The 15,289-nt window shown below is 34.0% G+C and overlaps 1 protein-coding gene across 1 annotated transcript in view; it reads left to right on the plus strand.

The window, feature by feature from the left end:
• The window catches only part of LOC143246493 (inactive ubiquitin carboxyl-terminal hydrolase MINDY-4B-like), a 91,408-nt gene that overhangs the window by 51,329 nt on the left and 24,790 nt on the right, over positions 1–15,289 (plus strand). Inside the window, exons 4-7 of the mRNA XM_076493343.1 lie at positions 2,297–2,402; positions 2,627–2,721; positions 9,971–10,090; positions 11,920–12,017. Of these exons, the coding sequence (XP_076349458.1) occupies positions 2,312–2,402; positions 2,627–2,721; positions 9,971–10,090; positions 11,920–12,017 (404 nt within the window). The 5' untranslated portion in view covers positions 2,297–2,311. The remainder of the gene's footprint in view (positions 1–2,296; positions 2,403–2,626; positions 2,722–9,970; positions 10,091–11,919; positions 12,018–15,289) is intronic.

Below are 15,289 nucleotides of genomic sequence, written 5' to 3' on the forward strand. Positions count from 1 at the left end.
TGTGTCACAAATTATTAATGACATTATTAAGGGAGTTTTTCTCTGATAAAAGTTAAGGCCAAGTTCAATGTCAAACTATTGTTAATTGACTGTCGCTTTAAGTTATATTACTCAAGAAGACCTCCAGAAAATAATAAGCGCATAACACGACGAGTGGTTTCAATACTGTCATAAAACACTACGTCATTTATAATTTGAAGAATTAAAATGTTTTTGAACTAATATAAAGAACATGTATAATACTGAACTTCAAACAAATACACTGTAGTTTCGTATTTTATAGGAATTTGGTTTGCTTTGGTTTGTTTTGAATTCCACGCAAAGCTACACGAGGGCTACCTGCGCTAGCCGTCCCTAATTTAGCAGTATAAGACTAGAGGGAAGGCAGCTAGTCATCACCACCCATAACCATCTTTTGGGCTACTCTTTTACCAACGAATAGTTGGATTGGCCGTTAAATTATAACGCTCCCACGGCTGAAAGGGCGAGCATGTTTGGTGCGACGAGGAGGAATTTGGAACATCACAAATGATCAAAATTTGCACTCTTAAAAATAAATTTTCTTTTTATGTTTACAATATCATAGAACAGAATTTAGTAATTTTCCTAGCTAATTTTGATTATACTAATTTAAAAAACAATAACGACGATAAAATATGTTAATATTATTAGAGAATATTATATGAAAATATATTATTTATTGATTCAGAGGTGTCGTAAAAACAAAAAGTAATGAGAAATGTTAAAATTATTGAATTTTTATAGTTTTTTGGTGTGTGTGTAAGCTCATTAATAGATCAAAAGAAATATATAATTATACCTATGTTTTTCATATTGTCCGTAGAAGAAATTTTATGCAATATGGTTTGGTTATGAGGATTTGTAATGGAGTTGTTTCGTTTCAGTTTTTTGCGGTAAGCTTTCTTTCTACCTTTATTTCTTGGCAGTTACTTTGGTATTAGTTTAAATGTTTCCGAAGAAAAAAAATAATCGCTAAGAGTGTTCGAAGATTGAAAAATCTTCCTTACACCACACGAGGTAAAGTTTACATGTCTATGTTACATTACTGACGTATGTTTTGGACCGAATGGGCTAGTGTTGTCTGTAAGAAGATGAAAATGCGAGTCTGGTAGGAAAAGGAAAGCGAAGGCAAGAACGATGCAGGAGCCAGTTGTCAGCAGAGTAAGTAAACCGACGGCAATGGAGACAAATTACCCTACACGTTATGGTCCGGCGTGGCCAGGTGGGTTAAGGCACCTCGTAATCTGAGGATCGCGGATTCGAATGCCCCTAGCACCAAACATGCTCGCCCTTTCAGCCGTGGGGGCGTTATAATGTGACGGTCAATCCCACTATTCGTTGGTAAAAGAGTGGCCCAAGAGTTGGCGGTGGGTAGTGATTACTAGCTGCTTTCCCTCTAGTCTTACACTGCTAAATTAGCGACGGCTAGCACAGATAACCCTGGAGTAGTGAAATTCAAAACAAACAAAACCCCAAAACCCTACACGTTACTATGGATATCATAACCGTAACAATAAGAGACTTGCCTCTATTTGAAGCCTTCTTCCAGATTTTTCAACGTAGATAAATATATAATAATGGTGAAAACTAAGTCTACGGATTTACGACGCTAAAAATCAGGCATTCGATTCCCCTCGGTGGGCTCAGCAGATAGCCCTATGTGGCTTGGCTATAAGAAAACACACACACACGTTTATTATGTACATGTTTATTCTTTACTTCTAAATCTAAACACACATATGTAAATACATGTATAATGAATAAATGCGCATGCGTGAATACACATACATAAATAATTTCATATATTTCTTGTCTTTTATAAATATATAAATCCAAGTTGTACGATAAATTGCTTTTGTTGAAAAAGCTGTGTACATTTTTATATTACATTGAAAAAAAATTGTGTTAAAATATCCTTGGTCCAGTGGCACAACGGTAAGTCTAAGATTTTATAATACTAAAACTAAGAAACTGTGTTTGAATACCCATAGTGTAGCTTTTGTCTTAACTGCAAAAAAAAAAAAATTGTTCTTTTTATACACTGCTATCCGATATACAGCATAAAGACGTTGCACTTCTGACCAGTGAAACTGACCAAACAGCAAAAACAGTTTCCAAATTCAAATATGGTAAACGTGAAAATAGGCAACGCACTCGCTAATAGGTGTTTTATATGTACGGTTATGTCTTATACGTTTTGTTGTGAATCACATCTAGTTGTGAAATTGTCTTCTGTTACAAATGTACATAAAATTAAGGGTTGCATTTATTGCAGAGAACCTACAAAAATATGGCGAAACAAGAAGAGTTCTGCTTGGTTCCATTGTCTAGGAATTTTTCTAACATGAAAATTTACAACAATTCCGAAGCGCTTACGAGAGGTAGGAATATATAGACAATAAACTCGTATATATCTTAAACAATGTAAATATCAAGTAAAACTAAGAAATGTCCAATATTCTGGAAGAATTTCTTAAGTTTATAATAAAATGTTTAAAGTAGTTTAAATATATTGTAAATATTGAATAAATAAAACTACAGATTAAAATGACTCTAGCAACGTAAACTAATATTTTCAAATATAACATTTCTTATTGTATTTCAGGTAGCGTTATTTACCCTCGTAGTAAAGAAACAAGAAACTCAACCAACTTTCAGCTTCCATCTGGTGGTACACCTGTGACAGGAATTATTGCGATAGTGCGTATTATGTTTTAAATATATATATATTTAATTTAGTACTAACGTCTTGGAATTGCTTTTAATGATTTTTAATTTAGAAACAGTAACGTTACTTATTAAATAAATATGATATGTTATAGCTTATCAATTAATGGGATATTTTTACTAGAAAAAAGTAAAATTGCAATGTATTTAATTTAATTATCGCCTTTACTTTAATATTAAAAATATATAATAAGTAAATCGTTTTTGTTGTCATTAGTCATTACATTTCGAATACGTAAATGAATATGGTTGCATACTAAATATATGTTTAGTATTGAAATATGAACTTACATTGGTTGGCTCAGAAAAGTTGATTAAATGTAAGGGAACTTAAGATGTGTGTTGTAGTTAAACCCTACATTTTCACAGGCGATTTTCGTCTCATGATTTAAAATTCTTAGAATTCCTAACCAATAACTGACCGGTTTTAATGATTTCTGAACCTGTACAGAAATCAATTGTACAAAGCCTCCCTTTATCATTACATTGTGAATAAAACTGGCATTCACGATACATTTTGAAAAGATATAATAAAAATTCCTACCCAAAAAATATAAAAAAAATAAAATCAAACAACTTAATGTTCTTGTAATAGTTGATAACGTTTTTCCTTCTTTTTCAAAAATAATTTTTTTGTCATTCAACTAAAGACTTCAAGTCATGGGCGCGTTTGTTCCCCTGCCTTTCTATGTATTTTTCAAAGGAAGTTTTTGTTCGTTTGTTGTTAAAACCAAAATTACACGATACCAAAATAAGATTGAGAAAAACAACCTTCACTCTTCAGGTAATGATAAAAAACATTCAGTCAAAGTTTCGCTAATGCGGTTTCATCAGGGCTAATTGTACAAGAGCCCTTATAACACTAGTCCTGATGACAGCAATGGTGAAACGTAGGCTAAAGAAAGAAAATAAGTTTTATCGTTATCTGGAGAATAAAATGTTTTTTCTCCAACTGGTTTTAGATAAAAAGTGTCTGAAAACAAAATAAAAAACTTCAATGCCCATCACTTAGGGATATCCTGGATTACAACAGTTTAAAATTATTGTTTCATTTGAAGCATATCAACTTATACGGACCCTCAGTGGCTCAGCGGTATGCCTGCGGACTTACAACACTAAAAACCGGGTTTCGATACCCGTGTTGGTTACAGAATAGATAACCCATTGTTCAGCTTTGTGCTTAATTTAAAACAACAACAACTACTTATATTCCTTGTAAAAACGGTCACCAATAAAACGTAAAGCATCGTAGTCACCAAAGGGAGTTTTAAAATGTTAATTAAAGTCCAAGTTTTTGGAAATTGTTACTAAAAATACACGAATGGGAAAAAGGGCTGGCAAACATTTACTTGTTTAGTAGCTAAAAATTTATGAGTGAAAATGCTTAAAAAGCGTAAAGAGTTGGTGAAGTTATAGGTTTGTTTTGAATTTCGCACAAAATTACATCAGGGCTATCTGCGCTAGCCGTCCCTAATTTAGCAGTGTAATGTTAGAGGGAAAGCAGCTAGTTATCACTACTCACCGCCAACTCTTGGGCTACTCTTTTACCGAAGAATAGTAAGATTGATCGTTACGTTATAGCACTTCCACGGCTAAAAGGGCGATCTTCAGATTAGGAGTCAAGCACTCTAACCACCTGTCCATGCCAGCCCCTTGCATTATAGAAGACAAGTTAAGATCTAAAGTGCTTCAGTTAGATGTTATGTTTCAAATGTTGTAGTAAAAGATAAATGTCTTGGGTTGTGTTAGTACCAGTTCAAATTCTTGAAAGCTGTTATAGTATCAGTAAAGAGACTGGTAAGTGTTATTGAAATGTCGTGCAATTATAAAAGAGTACATAGAATTTCAAGTGTCTAGAACCTGTAAGTGACAAGTAAAAAGGTTGATAAATGTTAGAGTATGCCCGTGTTTGTGGAAAGTTTTAATGATAAGCAAATTGTAAGGTTCACTATGCTATATTACTTTCATTAACAAGATACATTAAAGTTATAAGTTTCACTGGTTCATCAGTATCGTGTATACTTTAGTACACGGTAAACGGTGAAAGGATTATTCTACAAACTAGTGATATATTAGTTTAGAACTTAACCGTTTTGAAAACTATTATTTATTTGCCATGTTTGACCGACTGACATACTCATATAAATGTATTTTGTGATGCATAAACTGGAAGAGATAATGTTTTTATAAGATTATTTTTGTTATTTAACAACAATGTAATCCATTATTTGATAAAGTCTATATTCGTTCATGCCTGGCGTGCCGTTGGACTGACTGTGACCAAACTGTCCCTCCTTCTTGGAAATATATACAGATTTGGCTTTAAGATTCGACCCACAAAAATCATTATCAGGAGCGAATTTATGCCCCCTCTTCCCACGTGTCCTTTTATAACTAGTGAACTGCTGAAATGATAGTAACTATGCCTGGGATGTCTTCTTAGGGTACATCAGGAAATTATGTTGAAACGGTTGACGTTCGGATCCAACCACGTATGCCACTCTTGTCTTCCACGTGTGTTAAACGAGCATGTCAGCTAGTATGACTTAATCATACACTAATAGTAGCCTTATTAGAATCATACAAACACATATTATAATGTACTGTATCTGTTCGTTTAAGTAAAATAAACTATTCATATTGTGTGGCAGGTGACTGCTTTATAAAATATATCTTGATTTGTTTGGAGGGGATAATGGGTCAGAGCTAAAACCTCTTTGGTTTTCAAAGACAATAGGTGCTCTTTTAGTACAAGTAATTATTGGAAACGTGGCCATATCTTTGGTAACTAAATTACCGAGAAAAACTTGAATGAACAGGCTTGTAAGGTACAATAGACATCAAATGATAAATTTCGTCAATGGTGGTCATGATTCGACAATTATGGACTACATTATGCTAAACGGTGATGTGACAGCTGACAACAGGCCATAAAACCAAATATTTCACAAATAAACATCAAAAAGATGCTTAGAGCTCACACTATGGACAATGAAATGGAGACGCGATATAACTTAACGAGTTGATTCTATCTTTCTGGTAGTGACGGTAAAGTAAAAATAACATCAGGCACTTGACCCTACATGCACTTTAACAGTATTAGTTGCTGGAGGTAGTATAAAGGTATGAGGCAGGGGAGTATTTTTCTTTCTTTCAAATTTTAGTGAATCTTTTTCAACTCGTTGTTTTTAGATCACAAGCACATACCTTATTCAGTTCCTGTAAGCCTTTTAGAGTCTAAACATATATTGAACATCTCAACACGTTTAGAATGCAAAAGCGTATTTTACGTGATCTGTAAACATAAAATAAAAACAATAATATTTCCAAGAAAATGTAAATCATTGAAAACTAGTTTTTGTCCTATGTTTTAGCTGCTAATCAGCTCCCGTCTTCAGGAAGTCCAGAGAAGGACTTTTTTCTATATTAGTAGCAGCCATCATTCAATTTTGTGTCTTAGTGATGGAAGTTTAGGGTTTTTTCCAGTGGAAAGTTGAGCCCTAAACATATGAAGACAATATTCCATTCCTAAACGTCATCTTTAGAGTGTACGTTTGCTTAAAAACAGAGTATGTGTGTTTGTCTTATAGCAAAATCACATCGGGCTATTTGCTGTGTCTACCAAGGGGAATCGAACCCCAGCTTTTACAAGTGTAAATCAGAAGACTTATCGCTGTCCCAGCGGTGGACTGAAAATGCAGTAAACATGAAAGTCTAACTTTACTAAACTATATAGGACCTGGCAAAATAAAATAGTTAGCATGCCGAGTTTTGAGTTTTGAGCTGAAGTTCTAGCCCCAAGATGCCACTAAAATTAATTGGTACTTTAAGTTGTAGAAGAGTTATAACTGTAATTACTTTCTCCGTTAAGAATATTCGTACCATCATCAGTCCAACGCCAAGATACTGAGCCTAATTTTGGTGTAACGTTTCATGAGGGATGTTAAGTAACTAGGAGGCCCTGATTATCAATTCCGAGGACTCCACCTTGCCATACTTGACGGTTTTAAGATGGCACATAACATAGCTTTCAAATCTGACAAGTAGCAATATCCCAGCTTCTAGAGTAATGTAATGGCAATTTTGAAGTTTAGACTTATTCTTATGGCATCGAAGGATTCACATTTGGCATTAAGAGTTCAGTCGTATTAATAATATAATTGTGAAATGCCATTGTAATTATTAAAATGGCTACAGTAGAAGTATGGAACCTATAAGTTCCACATCAGCCGGAGACTGAAGAATTTTATAGATATATGTATCTTTTCATCTTCAAGTACAACCCTATTAATTGTATTTAGTATTTTTACACATATTTTACACTTAACATTTGTTTTTCCGTCTTCATATGTTCTATAAAAGTTCCTTTTACAAAGGATTAACATTTTTGCTGTCAGGTTTGCTACACATTTTAAATACTTTTTGTGCTGTCTTACGAACTAATTATCTACTTTAATCAGCAATTTTTCTCTTTCTTTTTCTGATATTAAAAAAAAATTATTTGTCTTTCGTTAGCCATAGAATTTTGAGTTATATCAATAAACCTTATAGGTTTTTGTTAAATGTTCCAATTACTCATGCAAGTTTTTGTTACTGTAATCTCAATTACTGTTTTTTTTATATTCTAAGGTGTTATGTAATAAGAAATAAGATAATTCATTTACGTCATTTAAAGGCGTTTTATTTCCTGACTCACTTTCCTCTGTCCTCTACTTTAGTCCTCACCTTTCCGCTGATAAGAAAAAGAGAACTTGTTTAGCTTAGGTGTCAAAGTGAAGTGAATGATAGAAAATATTAAAGCAAATAGTTGTTCTGATGTTTAACGTGTTATTCTACTTCTTTGAAGAACATTGTAACCTAGTCTTCTTTCAGTATTTTTGAAATATTCTGTTTCCTGAAATGAACTTGATTTCAGCAGTCGAAGTCTGATGTTGATTTTTCATACATCGTAAACTACAGTTCATTTTCGTATATGCTGTATCCTGCAGTCTCCATGTGGTACTGACTCACACATGATGAAAACTGTAGTCATTTTGTAAGGTTGATTTCAACATATTGCAAACTGCAAGCCATATTGTGATGTTGACTCCCTTATGAATTAAATTGCACTCGCCTTGTGCTGTGAGTTAGGCTTTACGCTTTGGTTTTATGTTGTACGCTATATTATGGTATTACTGAATACCAAATTTAAGGCTTATTTAATTCATTTAAGAAAAATAATGCATTAGTCGATTTGATTCTGCCATTTTCTTCACAATGGGCTATCAATGGGCAATTGTCAGAGGAGATTTATATCATTGTAAGCCCACAGACATATCGCCGTGTCACCAGGGGGTCTCTTTTCTTTGTCACATAAGAATTAATTACGATTAGCAGTTTTAAAGACGTTTAGAAGGACAATGTAAGGCATGAATTTTACAAAAGATAAATAAAATCCAATGAAATAAAGAGGTTAAACTGCGAATAAATAGGTATAAAATAGATTAAACGTCTAGATTAAACATTATGCATACTATGAAGTCAACCCATAATGTAATGTCCGAAAATTTAATACAGAAAGTGCATCATCATTTCTGTCTTTGTAGAAGGCTTTAATGACTAGAATATGTAGTAGGATGTGTATAAAATGTTTAGACAAATAAAAGAAACTTATCCAACCCCACTTTCTCACATCATTAATCAAATAAACTCTTATGAAGATGGATGTGTCTGAGAAGCACATTAGACATATAATGCTTTATGAGTTTAAAAAAAGGCAGTAGTGCAGCAGAAACTACACAAAACATTCAAGGTGTTTATGATGCGGAGTCTTTCAATGAAAGAAAATGTCGAAGATGGTTTCAGAAGTTCAGATCAGTGACTACAGCTTAAGTGATGTGCCACGTTCAGGTCGTCCTATTGAGTTTAATGATGACTTACTGCTGGTAGCACTTGTTGAACATTGTGCTGCAACAGTTGAAGAACTACCACAGGAACTTAATTCAACAGTTCACCGTCATCTGCAACAGCTTGGAAATGTGTCAAAACTTGGAAATGGATCCCCACGATTAGACACAAGCCAAACTTAGAGCAAGAGTGGACATTTTCACTACACTTTCGCGAATGTGGCTCACGTTTTTTTCGACAGGTTAGTGACTGAAGCTGAAAATTGGATATATTATATAAATGTCAAACAATGCAGTAAATGGCTCAGTGCAGGTACTGGCTAAAGCACAGCCAAAATGGACCCCCACCCTAAGAAAGTCTTTTCAAGCGTTTGGCGGGACAAAGTTGGTGTGATCCACTTTGAGTTGCTGCCACTCAATGTAATAATTACATCAGACTTGTATTGTCAACAATCAGAGCGCTTGAATATTGCACTGAAAGAAAAGTGGCCTGCTTTGATTAATTGCAAAGGTTTTGTGTTACACCAGGATAACGCACGGCCCCATACAGCAAAGATCACATCTGCAAAGTTTGAAGAGCTAGTGTGGAAAACCTTCCACGTCCTCCTTATTCTCCAGACCTTATCTCATCTGATAATCATCAATTTCAAAGTTTTCAGAACTATTTTGACGGAAAATATCTTGGAACACAAGCAGGTATCAAAACTACCATCTCTACATTATTTTCCTCCAAATTTCAAGAATTTTATAGAAGTGGCATTCAAAAGCTTGTGAATCGTTGGTAGTAATTAATTAATAATTATGGAACATACGTTATTGATTAAATAACATTAAAAGCGTTTGAAATCCTTCTTCTTTTTCTAAACCTAAAATCGGATATTACTTAAGGAATGACCTGATATATACACGTTTGTTTTAATTTATTAACTTTTCGTGCTCTCTAAATTCAAAACAATTTCATTTGAAACTAAAATTTCTTTTCAAAATGTTTTCTCTGCATAACATTCCCCAGTGGATTAGTTGTAAATTTAAGAAATTAAGGAACTAAAATTCGCGTTTGATTCCTCATAGTAGTCAGAGCGCAGATATTACATTATATAGCTTTGCGCTAAAACAAAGCAAAAAACTGCATAAAAGCATTTAACATTTCCTTTTTCGCATTAGCCTATTATATTTGATTGCCCGTGTGTTCCATTTACTGCGTGATACAAGACATTTCCAAAATTCTAACAATACGTTAATTGTTATATGGGACTACTGGATCGATTAATTTATATATTTTTGTAATTAAGTTCATGGGAACAATGTCACGAAAATGATTTTGTTCTTTTCTGTAGTCTTTACGGACTCTACTATTTGGTGGAAGCATTTCTATTGGAAATCAAGAGTGGATGAAATCACATCTGGTTTTTCGTGAGCCTGGTTCAGTGTTTGGTTATGGTCTTGTGACTTCTAAAGTAAGATTATTATTATTTTTATTGTAAAAAGCGTTAATGTAAATAAGCTCAGAAATAAGAACATTGTTCGAAGGAGTTTTAACTCAGATCGTTACACTTTTGGTGTTGTGATACTATGTGTAGCCGTTAACAATATTAATTTTTGAAGTAACATTTATTTTAAAATTAAGTGATGCAAAAATATTTTTCATTGACATAATAATATTTTAAAACCAGTCTGTTTTTCTGTTCATTGTAATTAATTACTAATCAAAGTTTTGCTAGTTATACACAAATCAAGCCTTAAGCTCTTCACTTGAAAATAAGAGTTTCATACTTAGAATTAAGAAACGATAACTTTCAAAATTCACCAATAACAACTAATTTTAAATTAAATTATCATTTAGATTTATTAAAAAGAAAGAATTTAAAATGTATCCTGGTTCTGGAAATGAGTCAACAGAAAACTCCACACGATTTTCTAACATGTTTCTAAACAGCACAAGATAGTTTCATATATGTTAGTTGACTAAAATAAATGATAATTGAAAATATATGCATCTTGTACATTCATGATCTTATCGGTATAGTTCTTTCTAAACTTCTCTGGTCTGAGTGGGACGTAGAGCTATCAATCCTTTTTTTAAATGGAACGGAAGCGAAGTTATTTTTTTTTCTCAAATAAAATATAGAACGTTGTTTTGAATTTCGCGCAAAGCTACACGAAGACTATTTGCGCTCGCAGTTACCTAATTGTGCAGTGTAATACTAAAGGGAAGGCAGCTAGTAACTACCACCCACCGCCAATTCCTAGACTACTCTTTTACCAACAAATAATGTGATTGACTGTAACCTTATAACGCCCCCACGACTGAGAGGGCGAGCATGTGTGGTGTGACGGAGATTCGAGCCGGGCCACCAGCATGACGGAAAAATCCTTCTCAAATGAAGGTTTTTGAATTGGTTAGTTACGAAGTATAGAACTGATTTTATACGCGTTACATAAATATCTCTTCGTTGTTGTTGTTTTGAATTTCGCACAAAGCTACTCAATGGGCTATCTGTGCTAGCCGTCCCTAATTTAGCAGTGTAAGACTAGAGGGAAGGCAGCTTGTCATCACTACCGACCTCCAACTTTGGGCTACTCTTTTACCAACGAATAGTGGGATTGATCGTTACATTATAACGCCCCCATTGCGATTCCAAAGGGCAAGCATGTTTGGTGTGACGGGGATTCGAACCCACAGCCGTCAGATTAGGAGTCGAGCGCCCTAACCCAAGTACCTTGTTATTCTATACGTGTAGCTGGTTAAGACCTAAAGTGAATTACAAGTACTTATAATTAAACGTTTACACAAGTTGGAACATACTAAGTGCCTTAAAAATATTAAATATTTATCAAAAATTAAATGAATTACCTTTTCTTTCTCCATAAATTATTTTGGACAACACAAAAATATATATATTGGTTACTAGACTGTATTATACGTATTATAATTGGTGTTGCGTATTGTTTATGACTATAAAAACAACAAAAATCTGTTAAGAGAAAAAAAATTTGAATAATAAATCTTTTATAATGACTGTTCTATAGTTTAACTTGTTCTGACAATACTAGTTTCTAAATGAGTGAAACAAAAGGAAAACAGTTTATGAACAAATTAAATTCGATAGTGTTTCATTAACAACTTTAAAGGAACATGAAATACTTAATTGAAATTAAGAACTTTACATATCACCTGGATCGTACGTCAACATTAGTTGAGCAGAAAACGGAAGGAAATAACATGTGATTTGAATAAAGTATTTAGAATACATTAATTAATCATTTCTTTGTTCCTTTTCTTTAGAACAATCCCGGGTCTGTGATCATGTGTGTACAAGCCTACGTTTTAAAACATTTGTTGTTTAATAATAAAGACGTGCCTTCAGGATCAACGCGAGACAGGTGAGACAGAAGTGGATTTTATATATCGTTGGCTTATGTAAATAAATGTATTGATTACATGCGTGATTTAAGATGTTTCGGTTGTGGTTACAGTTCATTAGCGTTGTAGATTTTATTCCATAGGTTATCTTCGACGTAGCTTTGACTTGTAAATATTTAGTACCTAGTTTACACGTGTTACATACAACTAATCAGTCATGTATTTGATTGATATTTGAAAACTAAGTGTTTTTAGAAGGAACTTGTAGGATGAAATAGAGAGACTTAAACGAATTTAACAACATATAGGGCAATGTTTACTAAAGCCGAACTCCTTTACAGAAAATCAAACAAAAACAATCTTAAATGTCTTCCTTATTAACACATGATGCACGGTTCGAATTTGTTCTCAGTCCCACGGGGCTATTTAAGCCGGAAAAAAATAATTGGTTGAATGATTTTGTACTGATGCTCTCATAACGTAAAGAAGGGTCTTTCTGAACCTACTGGCATTCTACCATTTTTTAGAAGTATTCTTTTAGAAAGATAAGAGATGATAAAGGAGGCAAACACGATCAAAGAGTTCCCTGATTATTAGGAAATTAAAAGGAGGATCAGCCAAATGGCACAAAAAAAGAAGACGGAAAGAAGCGACTGAAGGAAGAACCCAGGAAGGTGTTCCATTATGGATTCTATATTTGTTTTAAGGGCAACATAAGCATTCATCCCTCCCCAAAAAGAAACGAAATCATAAAAGAATTATCATTTATTTGCATGTACTTTCATGAAAGAAAAAAGAAAAATTAACAAGAAAACAAAGAGGAAAACCCCCTGGAAAAGGGTGCACTCTTCTGGAAAACAAAGTTCATTTTGAATTGCAATTTTCAAACGATCATAAAATTTCCAGTATTCATTCCTGACATACAAACAAACTTGAAAATATTTTTCACATTGTCTGGCATGGCCTAGTGCGTTAAGGCGTGCGCTTCGTAATCTGAGGGTCGCGGGTTCGCGCTCGAGTCGCGCCAAACATGCTCGCCCTCCTAGCCGTGGGGGCGTTTTAATGTGACGGTCAATCCCACTATTCGTTGGTAAAAGAGTAGCCCAAGAGTTGGCGGTGGGTGGTGATGACTATCTGCCTTCCCTCTACTCTTACACTGCTAAATTAGGGACGGCTAGCACAGATAGCCCTCGAGTAGCTTTGTGCGAAATTCAAAAAAACAAACAATATTTTTCACTGTTCTATTTTTGTACTAAATTCCCTCCTCCAGTGTTAAAATTCTGCAGTTAACGTTCCGCAGAAATCGGCAATTTGTCACCCAGAGGAATGCATTACGTATTAAAATGTATACTATATAAAGAATGTGCACACAATCACTCACGTTTTAATGTATACGGAATGTTATTTAAGCATTTTTTAGAAACCACGATCGAGAACTACAGACTTTCTATTTCCAGTTATAATGCTCTATGTGATTTCTGCTATTTTTATAGGAAAGATAAGTCTGGAAGCTTTGATGACCTCTATCTACTCCAAATCATTGTTTATTATATTGTTAACAATATTATGGGCCATGACCAGATCTTTACAACAATCAACTGGAAATTCAACAAAGATATTCCGTTTCTGTAAATTTTAACATAGAATACTCAATAATTGTAATGTAAAATATATTAAATATATTTGCTTTACTTAAATAGTAAAAGAACGACTGTAATATTTGACTCTCACATAACTTGCAGTAACGTCCAGATGAAGTGCTTTAATTATTAAACATTGTTTTTTACCGTATATAACATACGCTAATATTAAGTGAACGTTTTAAGTCTACAAAGGGGCTTGGTATTTTTATTATAGGATATCTGTATGTAATCACATTAAATACATATGTAAGAAATAGAACAAAAACTTTGTGTATGCTCTATAAAAATAAAATTAGGATTAACTGCTTAACATACTATGCATATGTGCACAGAAGAACTAAAGACCGTTTTCTTTCTCTTCTAACTGTACATCTAATTAGGAATAGCATAATTATATTTTTAAGATTTTTCTAATGAACATTCTGTGTAGTTATTTGATTCAACACTGTACTTGGCGAGTTGTAAACTATGCTTAGTGATCTTGGTATGTGGCCACTGTACTTATAGCGGAATGAAAAGTTTAGTTCTTAGAGCTGTGATCGTATCAACAGTATATACATTTCTATTCACAAACCAACTTAAACCGAGGAGCATTAAGAGCCATCAACTGTATTTTTTTATGGATCTACTGCAACTGTGGACAAGATAAATGAAGCGATGTACATGCACGAGAGGAGTTAATAGAACATCATGTGGGACAAAACGTATGACGTTATAAATTAATTAACGAGAATTATAAAATATAATTGACATTTCCAGACATTTCATCTAGTGACATGAGGAAAACTTGTGCTAAATAGCATACATCGTTGAAAATAATTGATACAGTTTATATTTTTGTTTGTTTTTGAATTTCGCGCAAAGCTACACGAGGGCTATCTGCGCTAGCCTTCCTTAATTTAGCAGTGTAAGATTAGAGGGAAGGCAGCTACTCATCACCACCAACCGTCAACTCTTGAGTTACTCTTTTCCCAACGAATACTGGAATTGACCGTCACATTATAACGCCCCCACGGCTGGGAGGGCCAGCATGTTTGGTGCGACCCTCAGATTGCGAGTTGAACGCTTTAACCCACCTGGCCATGCTAGGCCTGCTAATAAATATGGAGATTATTCTGCAGGAAACGTTAATGTCGCCACCTACAGGCATTACGTGAAGGCGATAACTTTTTTTTTATATATTAGGACAAGATTTAACAAAACGTTTGTGTTCCAGGAGCACAGAGCCACTGCCAGCAATGTGTATATTGTACAGGACTCTCTCAATCAGGAAGACGTAACAAGATTGCAATAGTCAGAAAAGTCTCCAGATTTTAGTCCCATGGAGAACTGTTGGACAGAATTGAACCAGAAATTGCTTACCACGACCCTAAACCAGCTACGGTAGCTGAGTTGCAGCGCCTTCTAGCGAAAATTGAGATAAAATTACTGTGGATTATATGAATAACCTCATTGATAACATATCACGTTGCTTTGCGGAGGTTTTATTAGAGTACGAGGAGGATTAACTAGGTACTGAATGTTTATTATGAACTGATATAACTATTTATAATCAGTTGATGACATATTTTAACCTTATATAGGTTTTGGTAAGGTTTATATATAGACGAAGTACTAAATTACACATCTATCTACAGTTGTATGATAAA

Source organism: Tachypleus tridentatus, chromosome 1 (genome assembly GCF_004210375.1).
Source record: "Tachypleus tridentatus isolate NWPU-2018 chromosome 1, ASM421037v1, whole genome shotgun sequence".
In the NCBI taxonomy this organism is placed as follows: Eukaryota; Metazoa; Arthropoda; class Merostomata; order Xiphosura; family Limulidae; genus Tachypleus; species Tachypleus tridentatus.